The sequence below is a fragment of the Lepisosteus oculatus genome, chromosome 2 (assembly GCF_040954835.1).
Source record: "Lepisosteus oculatus isolate fLepOcu1 chromosome 2, fLepOcu1.hap2, whole genome shotgun sequence".
NCBI classification, from domain to species: Eukaryota; Metazoa; Chordata; class Actinopteri; order Semionotiformes; family Lepisosteidae; genus Lepisosteus; species Lepisosteus oculatus.
In genome coordinates, this window is record NC_090697.1 from 30,055,967 (window position 1) to 30,077,923 (window position 21,957).

The window sequence follows — 21,957 nt, forward strand, 5'->3', positions numbered from 1 at the left end:
AGTTTAGTAGGAGCTACAGCCCACTCTGTGTGTCGACCACAGTCAGTCTCTCCACTAGAGCTGTGTGTGTGTGTCACAGGACTTACAGAGAAAGTGAGAAGAGGTTCGCGAGGCCACCTTGTTCCTCCACCCGGCTGTCAGCTGCTGAGGATATGAAGACACACGGAGAACCCTGGATCTTCTCGGGGCCAGACCTGGAGTTGAAATCATCAGGGTTCTATGTATTTGTTCCTGATCCATTGTGTACTGCTGTGTGAAGCTGATCAGTTCTGCGCTTGGTGTTGTGTCTCACAGCTTTTGTGTCTGGGCTGATTACAGTAGGTGTCAGGACAGTGCTGTGGTTGGCTGGTGCAGTATGAAGGGACCATCATTATATTCTAGTGACGGCTGAATTCCTTACAGCCGACATTCATCAACACACTCAGTTGCCCTCACCCCACTCCCAACACTGATCTGGGTTCACAACCAAGACCCTCATCAGGCTGGGTGCTAACGAGCAGCTGCCCTGCAGGGTGCTGCGTGTGCAGTGAGGAGTCAGGCATGGGGAGGGTGTGCTCCAAAACTGATTGCCCTGCAGTGTGAGGGTGCACAGTTGATTGGAGGGTCGTGCTCTGACCCCTCAGTGGCCCTGTGAATACACCTCTAATTGCCTCTAATGAAGCAGGAGTGGGCAATGTACCAGGGCTGCTGGGGCCAACGAGTGGGTGGCTGTTAGCTCTGTGCAAGGAGCAGGGTTGACTTAATTTGAGCACACAGCCAGACATCACAGAAATCCATTACAGTTTATTGCCATCAAGTGTTCTCAGCCAAGACACTATTGGGCTAAACTGACACCGGCTTTCTCCTGGCTCCTGGAGGAAAGATCTCTGTGCTGACAGGCTGTGATTCTATACAGACAGGCCACTCTATCCTAATGCAGATCTGCTCCTATATGGTGCCTTCCCTACTGAAAGATCTTGGGACACCTTACAACAGGGGTTTCAGTTCCAGGTCACAGAAGGCAAATGTACTGTATTCCGCACCTTCCATTGGGTCTCTGGCTTTACCAAATGTTGACACAAGGGCAATGAATGGTTTCGATGTTGTGTTGATCAATGGCAAAAAATCCCAACAGATACACTTCGATTTCATATTGTAATAATAAAATGTGATACGCTCCCAAAGGGGGGTGAATACTTCTGATAGGCACTCTACATCAGAAAAAGATCCCTGCGGCACCACTGGCCAGGTCTGCTAGGTGAGGCTCCACCCCATCGGACCACACTTGTTTCCTGTTTGAAAACCAGTTCTGCCCCCCCACTGCCAAATGTATCTTGAATTCCTGTGACTTTTAATGTGGAAACCAACCTTCTGTCAGGGACCTTATCAAACTCCTTCTGAACAGATCATGACATGTGCCCTTGTGTTGTGCGATGTACTTATGTCCCATGCTTGTTTGAAGAGCTCAATAAAGTTAGAGAAGCCCCCCCTGAGCCCACATGGCCGTCTCTGAACGAGCCCTTGTTCCGTACCAAAGCCCAAACTCTCACTTCCAGAGCCCCCCCAGGGCAGGTGTGAGACAGGCCTGCGATGTCCTGGGGCGGTTCTGCACCCTGCTCTGGGAGTCTCCACCCGGGGGCGCCCCTGCTCTCAGGGAGCTAATGTAGGCTGAGACCCCATCTCTGGTCACAGGGTACCTGCAGAGCTACGAGCTGAGCGCACCCCGACATCCACGCCTCAGGGCTCACTGTGCACAAGGCCAACAGACCGCACACGGCACCAAGATCCTCTAATCCGTTTTATTGTTTTTGAGCAAAAAAGGAAAAAAAAAAAAGAAAGAATAGTTACAGAATTATTTTATCCATTTTTTTTTACAATGTTAAACTAAAAACGCAGCTCTACGCTAGAGTGTAAGTAATTCTGAAACACAACAGGGTTAAATAAGAGTTTCTTTAAGATACAGGATGATACTTCTCTTCAATTTTAAACAGAGAACAGCTCTTAAGGTAGAAGCACCCACAGTTGTAACAACCTCCCTGGCCCGCGCCCCGCGCCCACGCGGAGAGACCGAGACCGAGTCCGTGACTGGGCAGAGCCTGCAGCGTGGAGCGCGGCGCTGGGCTGGCGCCGGAGTCGCAGCGCGGCCCGGGGTCTGCCAGCCCAGAGCGGCGCTCCCAGCTCCCGCCGCAAAAACCAGGAGGCAGCACTGTGATTCCCGGGAAGCACTGGAGTCACAAATCCCTGATATATCCCCCCCTCTCGCCACAGCAGGCCAGAGGCAGAGCCCCTCCCCGTGACACTGTCCCCGCCAGGGGTTCCCACGCTCCCCGGCCCCGGCGGCCTCTGCCTGCTCTCCCCGCGGGCCCAGCTCAGGCAGGGGAGGGCGGGCCGGAGAGCTCTCGACCAGTCTGCTCCAGTAACCCAGACCTCAAGACTGCCACCGACCAGCAGACGCCATTCTGCCCGTCTTGCTTCCGGTTCAGATCCAGCCCTGTCCTGAGGAATTCCAGGGACTCCGCTAAACCGGACTAACGGACACAGGGAATCTCAGTCTGAGAGGGAACCCGGACCCGCTATGCGCTGTTGGGGGGGGCTGGGCCAGAGGCTCAGTCACAGAGATGGGGCTCCTGCTCTATGACATCATAGCGAGACAGAGGAACTTAAGGCTGCACGAGTGAGCGAGACACGGCCACTCTGGGCTGTACTGGGGTCAGTATGGGTTCGCTTTGGCTGTGCTGGGATCAGAACTGCCATACAGTGGTCAGCTTGGGCTGTACTGGTGTTGGTGTAGGCATCTTGGGGTCAGTATTGTACTGTACTATGGTCTGTGAGAGTGGACTGGGAACAGTGGGTCTGTACCATGGTCTGTGAGAGTGGACTGGGAACAGTGGGCCTGTACCATGGTCTGCGAGAGTGGACTGGGAACAGAGGGCCAGCACCATGGTCTGTGCGAGTGGACTGGGAACAGTGGGCCTGTACCATGGATTGTGCAAGGGTACTGGGGGAGAAGTATGGCCTGTCCTGGGGCTACAGAGCCTACACTGGGGGCGGTGTGGCCTGTACTGGGGTCACTGGGGACTGTACTGGGTCAGCGAGGTTCTGGGACAGGTGTGGGCACTGTGTCGGTGCGAGGCTCCCCTCCGGGTGCGAGCGGGGCATGCTCAGGAACACTCCTCGCCGATGCGCTGGCACGAGCGCCCCACCTTGCGCTCCAGCTTGACCATCTTGAGGACAGCCTCCTCGCGGCCGCGGCCCAGGTGGTCAAACAGGCAGTCGTGCTGCTCGGGCAGGCGGTGCAGCATGCAGAACACGTAGCCTGAGAAAGCAAGGGGGAAGAAACACGAGACAGCGTTCAGAGCAAACTACAGAAGGACACCGAGCGCCCCAGGGCCAGCTCAGAGCGCAGAGAAAACCACAGAACAATGCCTCTGTTTTCATTTTGCGCCACAAACGCTACGTACTCTGTTTTGGTCCTAAACGCAAGACTAGGTGTAGCAGTGGCCAGCAGACAGCGGGACTGAGAAAGCACCACTGGCAGCAGTGTTGAACCAGCCCCAGCAGCTCTAGCAGTGGAATTAGCATTTCACAGCCTCAACTAACCACAGATTACATGCCGACACCCGTCATATACTCGTTATCCTTCTAATGTATTAATTAATGCACATAATATTCTTGACATCAATGAGCACTGATTAAAAGCTTCGCATGACAAGCAGGCGTGCGTCAATTAAACTGATCAAAATTAAGTGCTGGTTAAAAATAAAGACTTAATATTGCTGGCGGCGCTCCAGGTGGGTTAAATGCATTCTAACTGACAGCACTCCAGACTTCACTCACTGACAGGTCTGCTGTGACGGCCAGGGGCCTGCAGGAGGCGCACACACACGCCACAGCCCCATGTCACACTTCCTACCGCCCTGCGGGGGCCACACACACACACACCACAGCCCCATGTCACACTTCTTACTTCCCCACGGGGGGTGCGCACACACCACAGCCCCATGTCACACTTCCTACCGCCCCACGGGGGGTGCGCACACACCACAGCCCCATGTCACACTTCCTACCGCCCCGCAGGGGGCGCACACGCACACACCACAGCCCCATGTCACACTTCCTACTGCCCCACGGGGGGTGCGCACACACCACAGCCCCATGTCACACTTCCTACCGCCCCGCAGGGGGCGCACACGCACACACCACAGCCCCATGTCACAGTTCCTACCGCCCTGCGGGGGGCGCACATGCACACACCACAGCCCCATGTCACACTTCCTACCGCCCCGCGGGGGGCCCACACGCACACACCACAGCCCCATATCACACTTCCTACCGCCCCGCGGGGGGCGCACACGCACACACCACAGCCCCATGTCACACTTCCTACCGCCCCGCAGGGGGCGCGCACGCACACACACCACAGCCCCATGTCACACTTCCTACTGCCCCATGGGGGGTGCGCACACACACACCACAGCCCCATGTCACACTTCCTACTGCCCCACGGGGGGGTGCGCACACACCACAGCCCCATGTCACACTTCCTACTGCCCCACGGGGGGTGCGCACACACACACCACAGCCCCATGTCACACTTCCTACTGCCCCACGGGGGGGTGCGCACACACCACAGCCCCATGTCACACTTCCTACCGCCCCGCAGGGGGCGCGCACGCACACACACCACAGCCCCATGTCACACTTCCTACTGCCCCATGGGGGGTGCGCACACACACACCACAGCCCCATGTCACACTTCCTACTGCCCCACGGGGGGGTGCGCACACACCACAGCCCCATGTCACACTTCCTACTGCCCCACGGGGGGTGCGCACACACACGCCACAGCCCCATGTCACACTTCCTACTGCCCCACGGGGGGTGCGCACACACACGCCACAGCCCCATGTCACACTTCCTGCTGCCCCACGGGGGGCGCACACACACGCCACAGCCCCATGTCACACTTCCTGCTGCCCCACGGGGGGCGCACACACACGCCACAGCCCCATGTCACACTTCCTACAGCACACAGGCCCAGAAGCGAACTAGAGCCGGGACTGGACAGGGCGCAGGGGTGAGTGTACCGTACATCAGCAGGCCCCAGTGACAGAAGTTCTCACTGTAACACAAGGGTAGACACAGAGGAGGCCGAGGGAGAGCCGCAGAGACAGAGACGGACGCCGGCCAGGCTCACCGCAGCGGCACGACCCCAGCTCCTGCTGGACCAGCTCCAGTTTGGTCTGACAGCGGTGGCAGCGCCGGCGGCTCCTCTGCTTGCCCCCCCCGCGGCTGTCATCCGTTGTGGCCTCATCGTCCCGCCGCGCTCGTTTCCCCGGTGACACCTCGCTCTCCGACCCTGAACACAGAAAGAGGCATTTGAAGAGAGCGTTCCCTGGTGACCCTGGGTCAGGTTCAGCCAGAATGACCCCCCGACACACACATACCCCCCTCATCCCGCACTGCCCCTTATCCCCGGGCATTACCTGAGTCACAGGGCCGTTTTGTGGGCGTGGACAGTGTGCCGTGGGCTGTGTCTGTGCAGGAGACCCCTGCAGGAGAGGAAGCGAGGACAAAGCAGCCACAGGGAGGAAGGCAGTGGACCCGGAAGAGAGAGAGGAGACAGGTTACAGCTCACTCTGTCACCCAAAATTGGAGGAGTACAAACACTTACTATAGAGAATACAGGACTGCAGCTGTCCACTGGCAACGAGTGGCCCCGCTCCTCGCCCCTGTCCCCAGCGTCTAACCACAGTCCGGCCCGCTCCCCGCCCCTGTCCCCAGCGTCTAACCACAGTCCGGCCCGCCCCCCGCCCCTGTCCCCTGCCCCTGTCCCCAGCGTCTAGCCACAGTCCGGCCCGCCCCTGTCCCCAGCGTCTAACCACAGTCCGGCCCGCGCCCCGCCCCTGTCCCCAGCGTCTAACCACAGTCCGGCCCGCCCCTGTCCCCAGCATCTAACCACAGTCCGGCCCGCCCCCCGCCCCTGTCCCCCGCCCCTGTCCCCAGCCTCTAACCACAGTCCGGCCCGCCCCTGTCCCCAGCCTCTAACCACAGTCCGGCCCGCTCCCCGCCCCTGTCCCCAGCCTCTAACCACAGTCCGGCCCGCGCCCCGCCCCTGTCCCCAGCGTCTAACCACAGTCCGGCCCGCTCCCCACCCGTCCCCAGCGTCTAACCACAGTCCGGCCCGCTCCCCGCCCCTGTCCCCAGCGTCTAACCACAGTCCGGCCCGCCCCCCGCCCCTGTCCCCTGTCCCCTGCCCCCAGCGTCTAACCACAGTCCGGCCAGCGTTAATCAGGAAGCACTTACTTCACTTTTCTAAAAATCATACCCTGGCCTCTTTCAACTGACATGACTTCAGAACAGTCATTAATCTGGGCCAGATAGAGTGCCCCTCGGTAAAAATAGCTTGGCACGGTTACTGGAGGGGCAGAGGTGCGGACACAGCTGTCCCACAGAGAGCCGCCTGCTGTCCAGACACAGCAGGGCAGACAGCCCGCTTCGCGCACAGCTCTGCAGACGTTTCATGCAGATTCACAATTTCAGTTCTATAAAAAACTGTAAGACTGGTACAATGATCCATACCCGGGCCTCATTCAGGAAACAGCTGAAAAAGATCCTCGGATTAAATAGCTACGAACTACCAGATGGGCCAAATGGCCTCATGGTTGTTGCCGTTCACTGAATTTTGATTAACCTGCCACTGTGACCAAGGCAGACACTCATGTAAATGACACAAATTGTGACCTTTTCCCAGGGTCCAAACATCTGTGTGTAACAGCTGGACACCTGTGTCACTTGCTTTTCCTGTGCCCTCAGCCAGGCCACGCCCCAGGGCTGTGATTGGTGGGACCAGAACTCACCCTCCTGTGTGCTAGAGGGGGCGGAGCTTGTGTCGCTAGGCGACAGCTGGGCAGAGCTGGCAGGCTGTGACGAGAGGGAGGAGTTACTGCTGCTCATCTCACTGCAGAACACTGCTGATTGGCTGCTGCTGGCGCTCGGGGCGGACTCGGGGGCGCAGTCCTCATCTGGCTGCTTCTTCTGGACATCTGAGAGACGGAGAGCAGATGTGAGAATGAGGGGGAGGAGGAGAACAAGGGCCCAAGGAGACAAGGTGTAGGGTGGCTAACCTGGGCACAGTCATGACCGGAGCAGGACAGTGGGCGATGTTCTTAACCCCAGCAGAGAGCCACTGTCCACCTGCAGGCAGACTGCTGGGACAACAGCACTGCCAGAGCCACGAGTGTCCCAAACCTGCTCTGTGCCAACATGTATGTCACAGTTTGTGTGTTTAAACCCACCACTCTGGAGGAGCACAGAACCAACCACTGTGGAGCACTTTAAGACCAAGGCATCCAATCACAAAGCATGCTACCTGTTGCTCCCAGTGCATGCTTAACAGTACATGAACCATCGCTCCAAGAAAACACCTTGCCCAGAGCACACAGTCCGTCGCAAACAGAGCGGGCGCCAGTCAGCCTGCTAGCAGAGTCTGCTGGACCGCCGGCCTCGCTGTCCCTGGGGATGGGCCGGTCAGTCTCCTGGACCGCCGGCCTCGCTGTCCTTGGGGCTGGGCCGGTCAGTCTGCTGGACTACTGGTCTGCTGGAGTACTGCTGGACTACTGCAGGCCGGTCAGTCTACTGGACCGCCGGCCTCGCTGTCCCTGGGGATGGGCCGGTCAGTCTGCTGGACCGCCGGCCTCGCTGTCCCGGGGGATGGGCCGGTCGGTCCGCTAGGAGTATCTACTGGACTGCTCACTCCCTCTCTACTGCAGACCCCACACCCTTTTTTCAACACCCCCCAATTCCCGCAACCAGCAGATCCTGTTCACCTATCCAGGGCTAAACCTCACCCCTGGAAATCTGGAGAGAGGGGTTTCCAGTCTCCTGCTCCAAGATCTGTAATGGGCTCTGTGTGCGTGAAGAAAGGTCTCCTGTTCCTAGATCCTACCTGAGCAGCTCGCTATTCCCAATTGGTGCACAGACAGACAGTCACACTGAAAGGAATGAGCTGGAGGGGAGACTTACCAGCAAAACACTTGGAGCAAAGGTTCATGGTCTTGCTGGACCTAGGGCAGAGAGAGAGAGACAGCAGGTTAACCCACACAGAGCCCAGAAAATAGACAGATAGACAGATAATACTTTATTAATCCTGTAGGGAAATTGGCAGCTTGATTAGAAAGACGGTTACTGCCATTAAAACATGAACTGACAATTAGCCACCCTCAATTAACACAAGAAACAGCAGGGCAGAAGAGAAAACAAGCCATTAATTAGTGACAAGTGAGGAACAGTACCGGACCTGTGTGTGTCTGGTGAGGGGGAGTGTATGGAGTACCGTGGCAGTGTGACTGCAGGGCGCTGTGCCAGGAGTGCACGACCCACACGTGGGACAGGCAGTGCCCTTCTGTCTCGGCACTGAGCAGCTCGACCTGTAGCACTGGCACCGTCTCTCTCAGGGGGGGTTAACACGAGACCTTATAGCTCTTATAGCTAGGCATGGGACTGGCATTATACAGAGGGAGCCTTCTCACCCGGGTCAGAAATACAGCAGGTCCAAGACTGGCATTGACCCTTCTTCTAGAGTGTGTCTCAGACCCGATAAGGATCCGTGTTAATTAGGATATGGGTTTCCTGCTTGCCTTCCAGCGTTTACAGGGTTTATTCCAGGCCTGTAGAAAGCAGGACTCCGATACGGCAGAACTGGAAATATCTGAAGAAAACCATGAAACACTGCGTGTAACTGTGTGCGCAAATAAATCTGTCCTGTTTAAGCTTGCTGCCTGTTTATTACTCCGTTATCAAGCTGTGCTGGAGAATGCAGAAATCGCGTGCTGCGAATCGCTCGGTATTCCCTGACAGCAGGGAGTGAAATTATCATTAATCTTTATAATTTGCTTCCATAGCAAGCTGGTGTCAGGACCTCATTTTGATTTGATTTGACAGCTCCTTGTTTTCGAGTTTTATCACCCCCTTATGTGAAACAATATCGCCGGGAAAAAGATGCACAGCACACAAAGCAGCCTCTCGCCCAGCCAGAATATGTATACAGATTCTGAACTCTGTGTGCCCTTCGAGACGAGCTCAATCACACTGCAGTACCAGACCCAGCACAGGAATGACCTGGGCCGTGTCAACACCTCCCCACAGCTGCCTAAAGCAACCAAGGTGTCATATGTCTGAACCACCGCCTCCTGGTGGCACTCACCTCAGTAGTCATGAAGCGCATGGAGAAACTGGTGATGGGACACATCAACAGTATTGCCCTGGACTCCCTGGACCCCTGCAGTTTGCTAATAGGAATAAGGGGTCAGTGGACAATGCTGTCTCACTGGCCCTTCACACCACTCTTGAGCACCTGGACAAGAGGAACACCTAAGCCAGGATGTTATTTATTGACTTCAGCCCAGCCGTTAACACAATTGTGCCAGGCAGGCTGGTGGTCAAGTTCAGGGGTCTGGGCCTCAGCAACTCCATCTGCAACTGGGTCCTGGACTTCCTGACAGGCAGACCCCAAGTGATGAGGATTGGAAACAAAAACGCATCCCCTCTGATCCTCAACACAGGCTCCCCCCCAGGGCTGCTGCCCGAGCCCCCGGCTGTATTCTCTATTTACACATGCCTGTGTGGCTCGATTTAATAGCAACCGCTGCATCAAGTTTCCTGATGACACCACCGTAATCGGTCTTATCAGCAACAATGGGGTGTAACCCATAGGGGTGTAACCCCGGTGTCCTGGCCAAATTTCCTCATCGGCCTTTATCAATCATGGCCTCCTAACAATCTCCCTCTGTGAATTGGCTTCATTACTCTGCTCTCCTCCCCACTGATAGCTGATGTGTGGTGAGCATTCTGGCGCACTATGGCTGCCGTCACATCATCCAGGTGGGGCTGCACATTGGTGGTGGAGGGGAGTCCCCATTACCTGTAAAGCGCTTTGAGTGGAGTGTCCAGAAAAGCACTATATAAGTGTAAGAAATTATTATTATTATTAACAATGATGAAACCACCTACAGGAGCGAGGTAGCTGAGCTGGTGGAGTGGTTCCACAACAACAACCTCACACTTAACATCGGCAAAACAAAAGAGATTACAGTGGACTGCAGGAGGCACGGAGGACGTCACACGCCCATCATCATTCACGGGGCTCCAGCTGAAACTGTCAGCACCTCCAGATCACAGAGAGGCCGAGCTGGTCAAAGAACACTGCTGCCATCCTCACTAAAGCCCACCAGCGCCCTCTCTTCCTGAGACAGTTAAGGAAGTGGGGAATGAGCAAGAGAACACTCACCAATTTTTACCGTAATACGATTGAGAGTGTCCTGACCAGTGGTGTTGCGGTGTGGTATGGTGGAGCCACAGTACAGGACAGAAAAACCATACAGAGGGTTGTGAGGTCCGCGCAGAAAATCACTGAGACCGAGCTACCCTCCATCGACCGGATATATCTCGACCACTGCCACAACCGGGTTCGGCTATACTACAGGACCCGATTCACCCTGGCCACGATCTGCTTTCACCCCTGGGTTCTGGTAGGAGGTATCGCAGTATCAGAACGCTGACCAACAGATTCAAAAACAGTTTCTTCCCCCAAGCAGTCCGCATCTTAAATGGCTCAAATTAGCACCTGCACTTTTTAATATACTGCACTGCTTGCACTATGTCCTGTCTTGGCTGTATTAGAACATCTATTGTCTAAATTTATTGTCCATGTCTGTCTGTCATTTGTGCCTATTTTTCCCTCCGTTACTGGGTATAGCTGAATGAGTAAGCATTCCAATACACTTGTTGTATATGGCAAATAAAATCTTGAAACTGGCATGTTTAACCCCGATTCCCAGATCAGCTGAGGAGGAGGTTCCAAGAATGTGAATCTGCGCCCCACATAGGAGACGTATATACAGTTCCCTAGAAATGTGCAAGAGCTCTGACCCCAAGACATCCTCAGCCGCAGTAACAGCTGCAGTTATGTCATTCTCCCTCTTTACTGACTCAGTGACCCATCCCACAGAGCACCACAGAGCTCAGAGTTAAGGATCAGGGTCAGTTATGTGTCCCACAGAGCACCACAGAGCTCAAAGTTAAGGATCAGGGTCAGTGACGTGTTCTACAGAGCACCACAGAGCTCAGAGTTAAGGATCAGGTCAGTAACGTGTCCCACAGAGCTCAGAGTTAAGGATCAGGTCAGTGATGTGTCCCACAGAGCACCACAGAGCTCAGAGTTAAGGATCAGGTCAGTGACGTGTCCCACAGAGCACCACAGAGCTCAGAGTTAAGGATCAGGTCAGTGACGTGTCCCACAGAGCTCAGAGTTAAGGATCAGGTCAGTGACGTGTCCCACAGAGCACCACAGAGCTCAGAGTTAAGGATCAGGTCAGTGACGTGTCCCACAGAGCACCACAGAGCTCAGAGTTAAGGATCAGGTCAGTGACATGTCCCACAGAGCACCACAGAGCTCAGAGTTAAGGATCAGGTCAGTGACGTGTCCCACAGAGCTCAGAGTTAAGGATCAGGTCAGTGATGTGTCCCACAGAGCTCAGAGTTAAGGATCAGGGTCAGTTATGTGTCCCACAGAGCACCACAGAGCTCAAAGTTAAGGATCAGGGTCAGTGACGTGTTCTACAGAGCACCACAGAGCTCAGAGTTAAGGATCAGGTCAGTAACGTGTCCCACAGAGCTCAGAGTTAAGGATCAGGTCAGTGATGTGTCCCACAGAGCACCACAGAGCTCAGAGTTAAGGATCAGGTCAGTGACGTGTCCCACAGAGCACCACAGAGCTCAGAGTTAAGGATCAGGTCAGTGACGTGTCCCACAGAGCACCACAGAGCTCAGAGTTAAGGATCAGGTCAGTGACGTGTCCCACAGAGCACCACAGAGCTCAGAGTTAAGGATCAGGTCAGTGACGTGTCCCACAGAGCACCACAGAGCTCAGAGTTAAGGATCAGGTCAGTGACGTGTCCCACAGAGCACCACAGAGCTCAGAGTTAAGGATCAGGTCAGTGACGTGTCCCACAGAGCACCACAGAGCTCAGAGTTAAGGATCAGGTCAGTGACGTGTCCCACAGAGCACCACAGAGCTCAGAGTTAAGGATCAGGTCAGTGACGTGTGCCACAGAGCACCACAGAGCTCAGAGTTAAGGATCAGGTCAGTGACGTGTCCCACAGAGCACCACAGAGCTCAGAGTTAAGGATCAGGTCAGTGACGTGTCCCACAGAGCTCAGAGTTAAGGATCAGGTCAGTGACTTGTCCCACAGAGCACCACAGAGCTCAGAGTTAAGGATCAGGTCAGTGACGTGTCCCACAGAGCACCACAGAGCTCAGAATTAATTATCAGGTCAGTGACATGTCCCACAGAGCACTCCGGAGCTCAGAATTAAGGATCAGGTCAGTGACGTGTCCCACAGAGCACTCCGGAGCTCAGAATTAATGATCAGGATGACCCCCTTGCCTCAGGGCGGGGTCGAACAGTGAGGTCCACATGTGGGTGGAGAGAGAGGCCGAGGTACAGGCTCTCTGGGAAGCAAGAAGGACGCGGATGTGCTGCAGACTACAGGGGCGTGAGGAAGCCTGAGCCTGGCAGGGCTGATTACAGGCTGCTGTGGTAATGATGTGCTGATTGGAGTGGATGACAGATACAATACCGACACCGCAGGGGAGAGAAAGACAAGAGGGAAGGGAGGAGGGAAACAGCCATAAAAAAGGCTAAAAAATGTTTACAATATTTATAATAAGAATTAGACAAACATTCTTCCACCAAATTATACTGATACCATCCCAGAATTAACATAATTCCAATCCTACTAGGGGAGGAAACTCAATAAAGCTGCAGCCCAATATGTGATCTCTTGTCACAGCCTGAAAAACAGACATGGAGCCTGTCTCTCAACAATGTTATTGTACCACATTTCATCTGCAGGTAAATGCACTCGGGATACAGACATTCACATTCACCTGTGCCCTGTGTCAGAGAGACCCCAGAGATATATACAAAGAGAACAAGAGAGAAAGAAAGAAGAGTGATCCCAAACACAGACGGATTAGATCAAAGCAACAGTACGAAGAACTGAAAACATTTGACTTGGCTATAAAAGACAACCAAAACCCCCTTACACTCCTGGATCACAGGGCAGGAGCAACTGGACAAACTCCAGGTCCTCAGACCACGACAGGCCTGTGGTCAAGATGGAGTCAAACAACAAGGTGCCGAGACAGAGCAGCTTGGAGCTGCAGCAAGCTCTGCTCAAACTCATACTGAGAGCCAGATGTTTCTCTACGGCCTGGAATCAAGAACTGATAAGGCCCACCTACAGAAGTACAGACTAGATCCTAATAACTACAGGTGCATCTGTGTAAACAGTAACCTGGGGAAGGTATTCTACAGTATAATGACTGCCCAAATACTGGCCTTCCTTACCAAGCACAGTGTCCTAAGTAAGAGACAGATGAGCCTCTTACCAAACTGCTTCACATCTGACCACATTTACACCCTAAATACACTTCTAAACAAACATGTCTGCTGAAAAAAAGAGACAGTAAGCCTGTCTCTCGATGTTTCATGTTTTGTATGTAAATGTTCTATGATGTGCTTGTACTGTAAATGTTGCTTCTGATTGTACAGGCTTTGGTAATGCTGTAAAGTATGTTGAATTGTGTGAGTGTGTCCTGTGTCAGGGAGACCCCAGAGAGAGGGTACGCATGTCATTTGTCCAGCCTAAAAACTAACAGCTCAATCACACTGCAAGCACCCATTTCGAGCCTAAACATTCTGTCCAGAACGAACAACTGGTATAATCGGTGGGGTAACACAGGGGTCTGTACTGGGACCCTTTCTCTTCCCAATTCTACATCAGTGATCTAGACTACATTTTAGTTAGTAAACTTGTCAACCAAAGACCACAGAAGTAGGAAATAATATTCCAGAAGACTTTCAAGCTGAGACCGGCTACGAACAGGCGATTTCGGAAAGAGTCCCATCGGAGACAAAGACTCGGATCCCCGGCTCTGCCGTCTGCGCAGACGGAGCGAGCGAGAGAGTGAGAGACACCCCACGCAAACATCACTCCAGCCCAATCAAGCCCCGTTCTCTCTGGGGATAATGAGACTTAAACAAGTCTAATTTGACATCTCCTGTTAAATGTCAGCCACAATTAAGGCTGATGAGGGTGGTGAGAGCTCCAATCAAGCTTGCACGCCGAACGAAGGTCGCAGTCAAACTGGAAATCAGCCTGACTGTGCTGGGGTGAGCTGGGATCCGCGCCCCCCGAGCAGTGGGGCACTGGGAGATGACAGCAGCTTCCTATTTTGCGCCAAGAGAGCTGCTGAAAACGGGGGCAAGAGAACAAGAGCAGGGACTGGAGAACTGCTGCTGTACTGCCTGTCCATGAGAGGGGTGAGAAAAATGACCCAGGTAAGACTGTGTTACAGGTCCGGGATCGGTAAGACCCAGACAGAGGGTCTGCATGGCAGCAGGGCATTACAAGACAGGGCTTATTCAACTTTTCAAGTACAGTACATCCTCATTTTACCGGACTAATAGGTTGGGAAGGGATTTCCTGGATCGCCACCTGTCTGTTGAATTACGAATGAAATATCTAGAGCCCGGAAAACACACTTGCATAGGAGTACAAAATTCTATTGACTAGATATATATATGCCGCCAGTTCAACACTGATAGCGTCACCACAGGTTCTACGGCAGCCGTCACTGCAGAGGAAAATACAGTTTCGGGGGCCTGGGCAGTGCTCGGCACCAGGGGCCGGACCGCTCTGAGGCAGCTTCCTGACCCGCTTCCACAGGGGCTTCCTGAACCAGCCCCCAGTCGTGTCGGCTGTGGCCTCTCCATCACATTTCAGATTAAACAGCAGCAACTTGTCCTTCGTCTTGCGAGTGTCTGAAACCGCTTGCTTTTTGACACCACATTCCTGACACGCACAAGCCATGGACACTCCAGGTTGCATTTGCTCACTCACACTCCAAGTTCCTCTTTTACTCTTTTCACCCCCCTCAAGGCCACGGTTACTCATAGTTATTAATTTCAAAGAGCGAAACAAAACAAAATCTTATATTCATCACACACACAAACAGCGAGTTCGTTTTGCAGAAGTAAATGTCTTTTTGCCAAGAACTGGCTACCTTATAGAAAACAGAGGGTGCAGGTAAGGGGTGGACACTCCAGGTGGGTGCTGTAATTAGTGGAGTACCACAGGGATCTGTACTAGGACCACACCTCTTTTTAAATTCTAACAATGATCTGGAGTCCAGAATGGTAAACTAGTAAAGTTTTAAAAAATATCACAGCGGTACTAACAAACACTGCAGGTGGTAATTAAAAAAAATTAGATAAAACTCAACACTGAGCGAACACCTGGAATATGACATTCAATATAGTTAAGGGTAGAATATGACGAGACAACACTGTAGATGTCCATCCTATGAAGTACTGCCTAGACAACTTGGTAGAAGAGTTAAGCAATGTTAGGAGTTAAAGGTGAAGCCTGTATCCAAAGTGAGTTATTTACACAGCTGGAGATGTCTGAGGGCAGAGCTGTAACCCCACTCCTGTTAAAAGATTGACCCCAGTTTCGCACAGGAATGACATCATCTTGACTATTTTACTACTAACAACAAAAAGTGCAAACCAGGCAGAAAAGTCTCCTCTCAAGGTCCCACAACTCTCAAAACCCACAGCACATACACAGCACAGCAGACACTCCCACACCCACAGGAGACAGAGCAGTGTCACAGCACAGCACAACAGACACTCCCACACCCACAGGGGACAGAGCAGTGTCACAGCACAGCACAACAGACACTCCCACACCCACAGGAGACAGAGCAGTGTCACAGCACAGCAGACACTCCCACACCCACAGGGGACAGAGCAGTGTCACAGCACAGCAGACACTCCCACACCCACAGGAGACAGAGCAGTGTCACAGCACAGCAGACACTCCCACACCCACAGGAGACAGAGCAGTGTCACAGCACAGCACAGCAGACACTCCCACACCCACAGGAGACAGAGCAGTGTCACAGCACAGCAGACACTCCCACACCCACAGGAGACAGAGCAGTGTCACAGCACAGCACAGCAGACACTCCCACACCCACAGGAGACAGAGCAGTGTCACAGCACAGCAGACACTCCCACACCCACAGGAGACAGAGCAGTGTCACAGCACAGCAGACACTCCCACACCCACAGGAGACAGAGCAGTGTCACAGCACAGCACAGCAGACACTCCCACACCCACAGGAGACAGAGCAGTGTCACAGCACAGCAGACACTCCCACACCCACAGGAGACAGAGCAGTGTCACTGCACAGCAGACACTCCCACACCCACAGGAGACAGAGCAGTGTCACAGCACAGCAGACACTCCCACACCCACAGGAGACAGAGCAGTGTCACAGCACAGCAGACACTCCCACACCCACAGGGGACAGAGCAGTGTCACAGCACAGCAGACACTCCCACACCCACAGGAGACAGAGCAGACACTCCCACACCCACAGGAGACAGAGCAGTGTCACAGCACGGCAGACACTCCCACACCCACAGGGGACAGACCAGACACTCCCACACCCACAGGAGACAGAGCAGTGTCACAGCACAGCACAGCAGACACTCCCACACCCACAGGAGACAGAGCAGTGTCACAGCACAGCAGACACTCCCACACCCACAGGGGACAGAGCAGTGTCACAGCACAGCAGACACTCCCACACCCACAGGAGACAGAGCAGTGTCACAGCACAGCAGACACTCCCACACCCACAGGGGACAGAGCAGTGTCACAGCACAGCACAACAGACACTCCCACACCCACAGGGGACAGAGCAGTGTCACAGCACGGCACAGCAGACACTCCCACACCCACAGGAGACAGAGCAGTGTCACAGCACAGCACAACAGACACTCCCACACCCACAGGAGACAGAGCAGTGTCACAGCACAGCACAACAGACACTCCCACACCCACAGGAGACAGAGCAGTGTCACAGCACAGCACAGCACAGCAGACACTCCCACACCCACAGGGGACAGAGCAGTGTCACAGCACAGCAGACACTCCCACACCCACAGGGGACAGAGCAGTGTCACAGCACAACAGACACTCCCACACCCACAGGGGACAGAGCAGTGTCACAGCACAGCACAGCAGACACTCCCACACCCACAGGAGACAGAGCAGTGTCACAGCACAGCAGACACTCCCACACCCACAGGAGACAGAGCAGTGTCACAGCACAGCACAGCAGACACTCCCACACCCACAGGGGACAGAGCAGTGTCACAGCACAGCACAGCAGACACTCCCACACCCACAGGGGACAGAGCAGTGTCACAGCACAGCAGACACTCCCACACCCACAGGGGACAGAGCAGTGTCACTGCACAGCACAACAGACACTCCCACACCCACAGGGGACAGAGCAGTGTCACAGCACAGCACAGCAGACACTCCCACACCCACAGGAGATAGAGCAGTGTCACAGCACAGCACACACTCCCACACCCACAGGGGACAGAGCAGTGTCACAGCACAGCAGACACTCCCACACCCACAGGAGACAGAGCAGTGTCACAGCACAGCAGACACTCCCACACCCACAGGAGACAGAGCAGTGTCACAGCACAGCAGACACTCCCACACCCACAGGAGACAGAGCAGTGTCACAGCACAGCAGACACTCCCACACCCACAGGGGACAGAGCAGTGTCACAGCACAGCAGACACTCCCACACCCACAGGAGACAGAGCAGTGTCACAGCACAGCAGACACTCCCACACCCACAGGGGACAGAGCAGTGTCACAGCACAGCAGACACTCCCACACCCACAGGGGACAGAGCAGTGTCACTGCACAGCAGACACTCCCACACCCACAGGGGACAGAGCAGTGTCACAGCACAGCAGACACTCCCACACCCACAGGAGACAGAGCAGTGTCACAGCACAGCAGACACTCCCACACCCACAGGGGACAGAGCAGTGTCACAGCACGGCACAGCAGACACTCCCACACCCACAGGAGACAGAGCAGTGTCACAGCACGGCACAGCAGACACTCCCACACCCACAGGAGACAGAGCAGTGTCACAGCATGGCACAGCAGACACTCCCACACCCACAGGGGACAGAGCAGTGTCACTGCACAGCACAGCAGACACTCCCACACCCACAGGAGACAGAGCAGTGTCACAGCACAGCACAACAGACACTCCCACACCCACAGGAGACAGAGCAGTGTCACAGCACAGCACAGCAGACACTCCCACACCCACAGGGGACAGAGCAGTGTCACAGCACAGCAGACACTCCCACACCCACAGGGGACAGAGCAGTGTCACAGCACAACAGACACTCCCACACCCACAGGAGACAGAGCAGTGTCACAGCACAACAGACACTCCCACACCCACAGGGGACAGAGCAGTGTCACAGCACAGCACAGCAGACACTCCCACACCCACAGGGGACAGAGCAGTGTCACAGCACAGCAGACACTCCCACACCCACAGGGGACAGAGCAGTGTCACAGCACAACAGACACTCCCACACCCACAGGAGACAGAGCAGTGTCACAGCACAACAGACACTCCCACACCCACAGGAGACAGAGCAGTGTCATAGCACAGCAGACACTCCCACACCCACAGGAGACAGAGCAGTGTCACAGCACAGCAGACACTCCCACACCCACAGGAGACAGAGCAGTGTCACAGCACAGCACAGCAGACACTCCCACACCCACAGGGGACAGAGCAGTGTCACAGCACGGCACAGCAGACACTCCCACACCCACAGGAGACAGAGCAGTGTCATAGCACAGCAGACACTCCCACACCCACAGGGGACAGAGCAGTGTCACAGCACAGCAGACACTCCCACACCCACAGGAGACAGAGCAGTGTCACAGCACAGCAGACACTCCCACACCCACAGGGGACAGAGCAGTGTCACAGCACAACAGACACTCCCACACCCACAGGAGACAGAGCAGTGTCACAGCACGGCACAGCAGACACTCCCACACCCACAGGAGACAGAGCAGTGTCACAGCACAGCACAGCAGACACTCCCACACCCACAGGAGACAGAGCAGTGTCACAGCACAGCAGACACTCCCACACCCACAGGAGACAGAGCAGTGTCACAGCACAGCAGACACTCCCACACCCACAGGAGACAGAGCAGTGTCACAGCACAGCAGACACTCCCACACCCACAGGAGACAGAGCAGTGTCACAGCACAGCAGACACTCCCACACCCACAGGAGACAGAGCAGTGTCACAGCACAGCAGACACTCCCACACCCACAGGAGACAGAGCAGTGTCACAGCACAGCAGACACTCCCACACCCACAGGGGACAGAGCAGTGTCACAGCACAACAGACACTCCCACACCCACAGGAGACAGAGCAGTGTCACAGCACGGCACAGCAGACACTCCCACACCCACAGGAGACAGAGCAGTGTCACAGCACAGCACACACTCCCACACCCACAGGGGACAGAGCAGTGTCACAGCACAGCAGACACTCCCACACCCACAGGGGACAGAGCAGTGTCACAGCACAGCACAGCAGACACTCCCACACCCACAGGAGACAGAGCAGTGTCACAGCACAGCACAGCAGACACTCCCACACCCACAGGAGACAGAGCAGTGTCACAGCACAACAGACACTCCCACACCCACAGGGGACAGAGCAGTGTCACAGCACAACAGACACTCCCACACCCACAGGAGACAGAGCAGTGTCACAGCACAGCAGACACTCCCACACCCACAGGAGACAGAGCAGTGTCACAGCACAGCAGACACTCCCACACCCACAGGAGACAGAGCAGTGTCACAGCACAGCAGACACTCCCACACCCACAGGAGACAGAGCAGTGTGGGCAGTGCCAGGGTGGCTTTCCAGCAGCCTCCTCCTGAACTTGAGCCCTACAGGGGTTACAGCAGCAGCGCGGCACACACCAGCCTGTCGCCAGCAGCTGTCACACAGGGGACAGTTCTGACAGGCTGGCATCCTCACTCACATCATCACCACCACACAGGCCCCCGGAGGCCCCAGAGCGCGACACCCTGGCCTCTGTAACCGTGACGGGAACAGGAACTGGAGAGATGACCGTGGGCACGTGTGGGCAGCGTGTCACACATCATGCTGCTGGATCTGAACATTTGCCATCAGGTTTCCCTCTTACTCACAAGTTGATTATTTTAGGTCACTTGTGAAATACAGTAGCTGTAAGGTCAAGTCCAACATGTTTAAGAGCTGGAAGTTATTTCAGGTGAATGCTGGCATTACGTTCCTAAATGGATTCCAGCACCAGGACTGGGAACCCCGGCTGAAAACTACTGACTGGACTCCAGTATGTCCACAAGCCAGCAGCCCTCTGTACTCGAGTAGATCACGCTTACCCAGAAAGTTAAGTCAGCCAGGCTGTCTCAAAGTGCTGGTGCATTAGGACCTTCGCGTTGGCTTCATTAGAAGAGACTGCAGCGAGGAAGACCCGGGACGGATCAAACTGCTGTCCGATCGGATTCCGTCGCGACAGCAGTAGCGGGCACTGACCCCTCGCTCCCCCAAGTGCGAGATACCAGCACGCCCGCTGCCCCCGGCTCACACAGTCCCGCACAGCCGGCCGGGCGGAGTAAAGAAGCAGGAGTCACAGATCAGGAGCGGAGATGTCTTACACTAGGTCACGGCCGAAATTAAAGCCATACTCCCGGCCTGAGCAGCGCTCACAGACGGTGAGAAAGACAGAGGAAGCAATTATGTAAGTGTTCAGACCGAAGAGGAACACCATAGACAGCGACACAGAAGTCAAGTCCAATGCCCGCTTCCAACACCGCAGTGGGGTCCGGTGTCAGTTCGGCGGGTCGGTGCCGCCCGGACCCTCTGCCGTCACCCCAGGGGTCCGCCGCGGCCTTTAACGGGGAGCCAGACCGCCCCTCCCCCCGCCTGCCACAACAACAAAGCGCTTCCTGGCCCTCCCCGGGGTCCCCGGTCCTCTGCCCGTCTCCCGACACCACCAGCACCGCGACACGTCCAAACAAACACCGCAACTCACCCCCAGAATCCGCAGGGGCAGCGTGGCGGGAGGCTGGGCGGTTTGCTGCGTTCGCTGCCCGTGTCCCCCATGGCTCCAGACGGCAGGGCGGGGTGGAAGAGACCGAGGATGGAACAGAGGCCTGGCGGCAGTAGGCGGCTTCTCGGCGGTCTGCGGGTAGGGAGAGTCGGCACAGCCGGGCAGCCTGCAGTCCACAGGGTTTAGCGGGGTCGAGGGCGTCGCCGACACGAGCGGCCGCTTCCACCCAGCCGGGGAAAACAGTATAAAAAGAGGGCGAACTCGGCCACGGAGAGCCCGAGGATCCGCACCGGGCACCAAGGCCGATCAGCTGGAGGGAGGACGTCACCAACGGCTGAAGAGGGGAGACCAGTAGCCCCGTCCACTGACAACTTCAAAAACAAGGAAAGAAGTTACAAAATTACCGCTTATTATTTCAAATAGAACTAAATTTAGTACTTAAGGTATTAATTTTTGTGTTATTGCTTATTCTTACCGGTGTTACGTTGTTTTAAAAGCTTATTTCCTCCTTTGAGCATGAAGTGGAATCGTCCAACAGATTCCGCTTGTTTGAGACCAAATAAATCAGGTTATGAAACTGAGCCCCTTTCAGTCGCCATGTTGGCTCAAGCTGCTCTGTGGTTTAACACTCAGCTGACTCCATGTCGGAATCAAAATGGCGTCAGTTTCCAAACCCGGCCACTTCTGGGTCTCTCGAGAGCAAGCTGAAATCAGCAGGACCGGGACACGTTCATTTTCATTAAGATAGAGGGGGATGGAGTAAGCAAAACCCGAAATAAATACTTTTTTATGCACAGACTAACCTAATCTCGTCTTTATTTCCAAATTACCTGACTTGTTATATTTCTGTATAATATACTACTGCTACGCTGAA

General features: G+C 54.9%; 1 protein-coding gene across 1 annotated transcript; it reads right to left on the reverse strand.

Moving 5' to 3' along the window:
* Window positions 1–1,764: 1,764 nt before the first annotated feature.
* zfand3 (zinc finger, AN1-type domain 3) lies at window positions 1,765–21,426 on the reverse strand. Its single transcript, XM_006626263.3, has 6 exons — window positions 21,066–21,426; window positions 8,005–8,045; window positions 6,840–7,025; window positions 5,466–5,531; window positions 5,177–5,338; window positions 1,765–3,295 (listed from the first exon to the last, which is right to left on the reverse strand). Exons 1-6 carry the CDS (start codon window positions 21,134–21,136, stop codon window positions 3,141–3,143), a joined length of 681 nt encoding a protein of 226 aa, XP_006626326.1. The 5' UTR covers window positions 21,137–21,426; the 3' UTR covers window positions 1,765–3,140.
* Between the last annotated feature and the right edge of the window lie 531 nt (window positions 21,427–21,957).

Coding starts and splice junctions, on each gene's coding strand:
- zfand3 (XM_006626263.3), bottom strand. CDS start 21,136: ATGGGGGACACGGGCAGCGAACGCAGCAAACCGCCCAGCCTCCCGCCA. Junction 5,532..6,839: donor CCCCTCTAGCACACAGGAGG/GTGAGTTCTGGT, acceptor CCTCTCCTGCAG/GGGTCTCCTGCACAGACACA. Junction 3,296..5,176: donor GCTGGGGTCGTGCCGCTGCG/GTGAGCCTGGCC, acceptor TTGCTTTCTCAG/GCTACGTGTTCTGCATGCTG.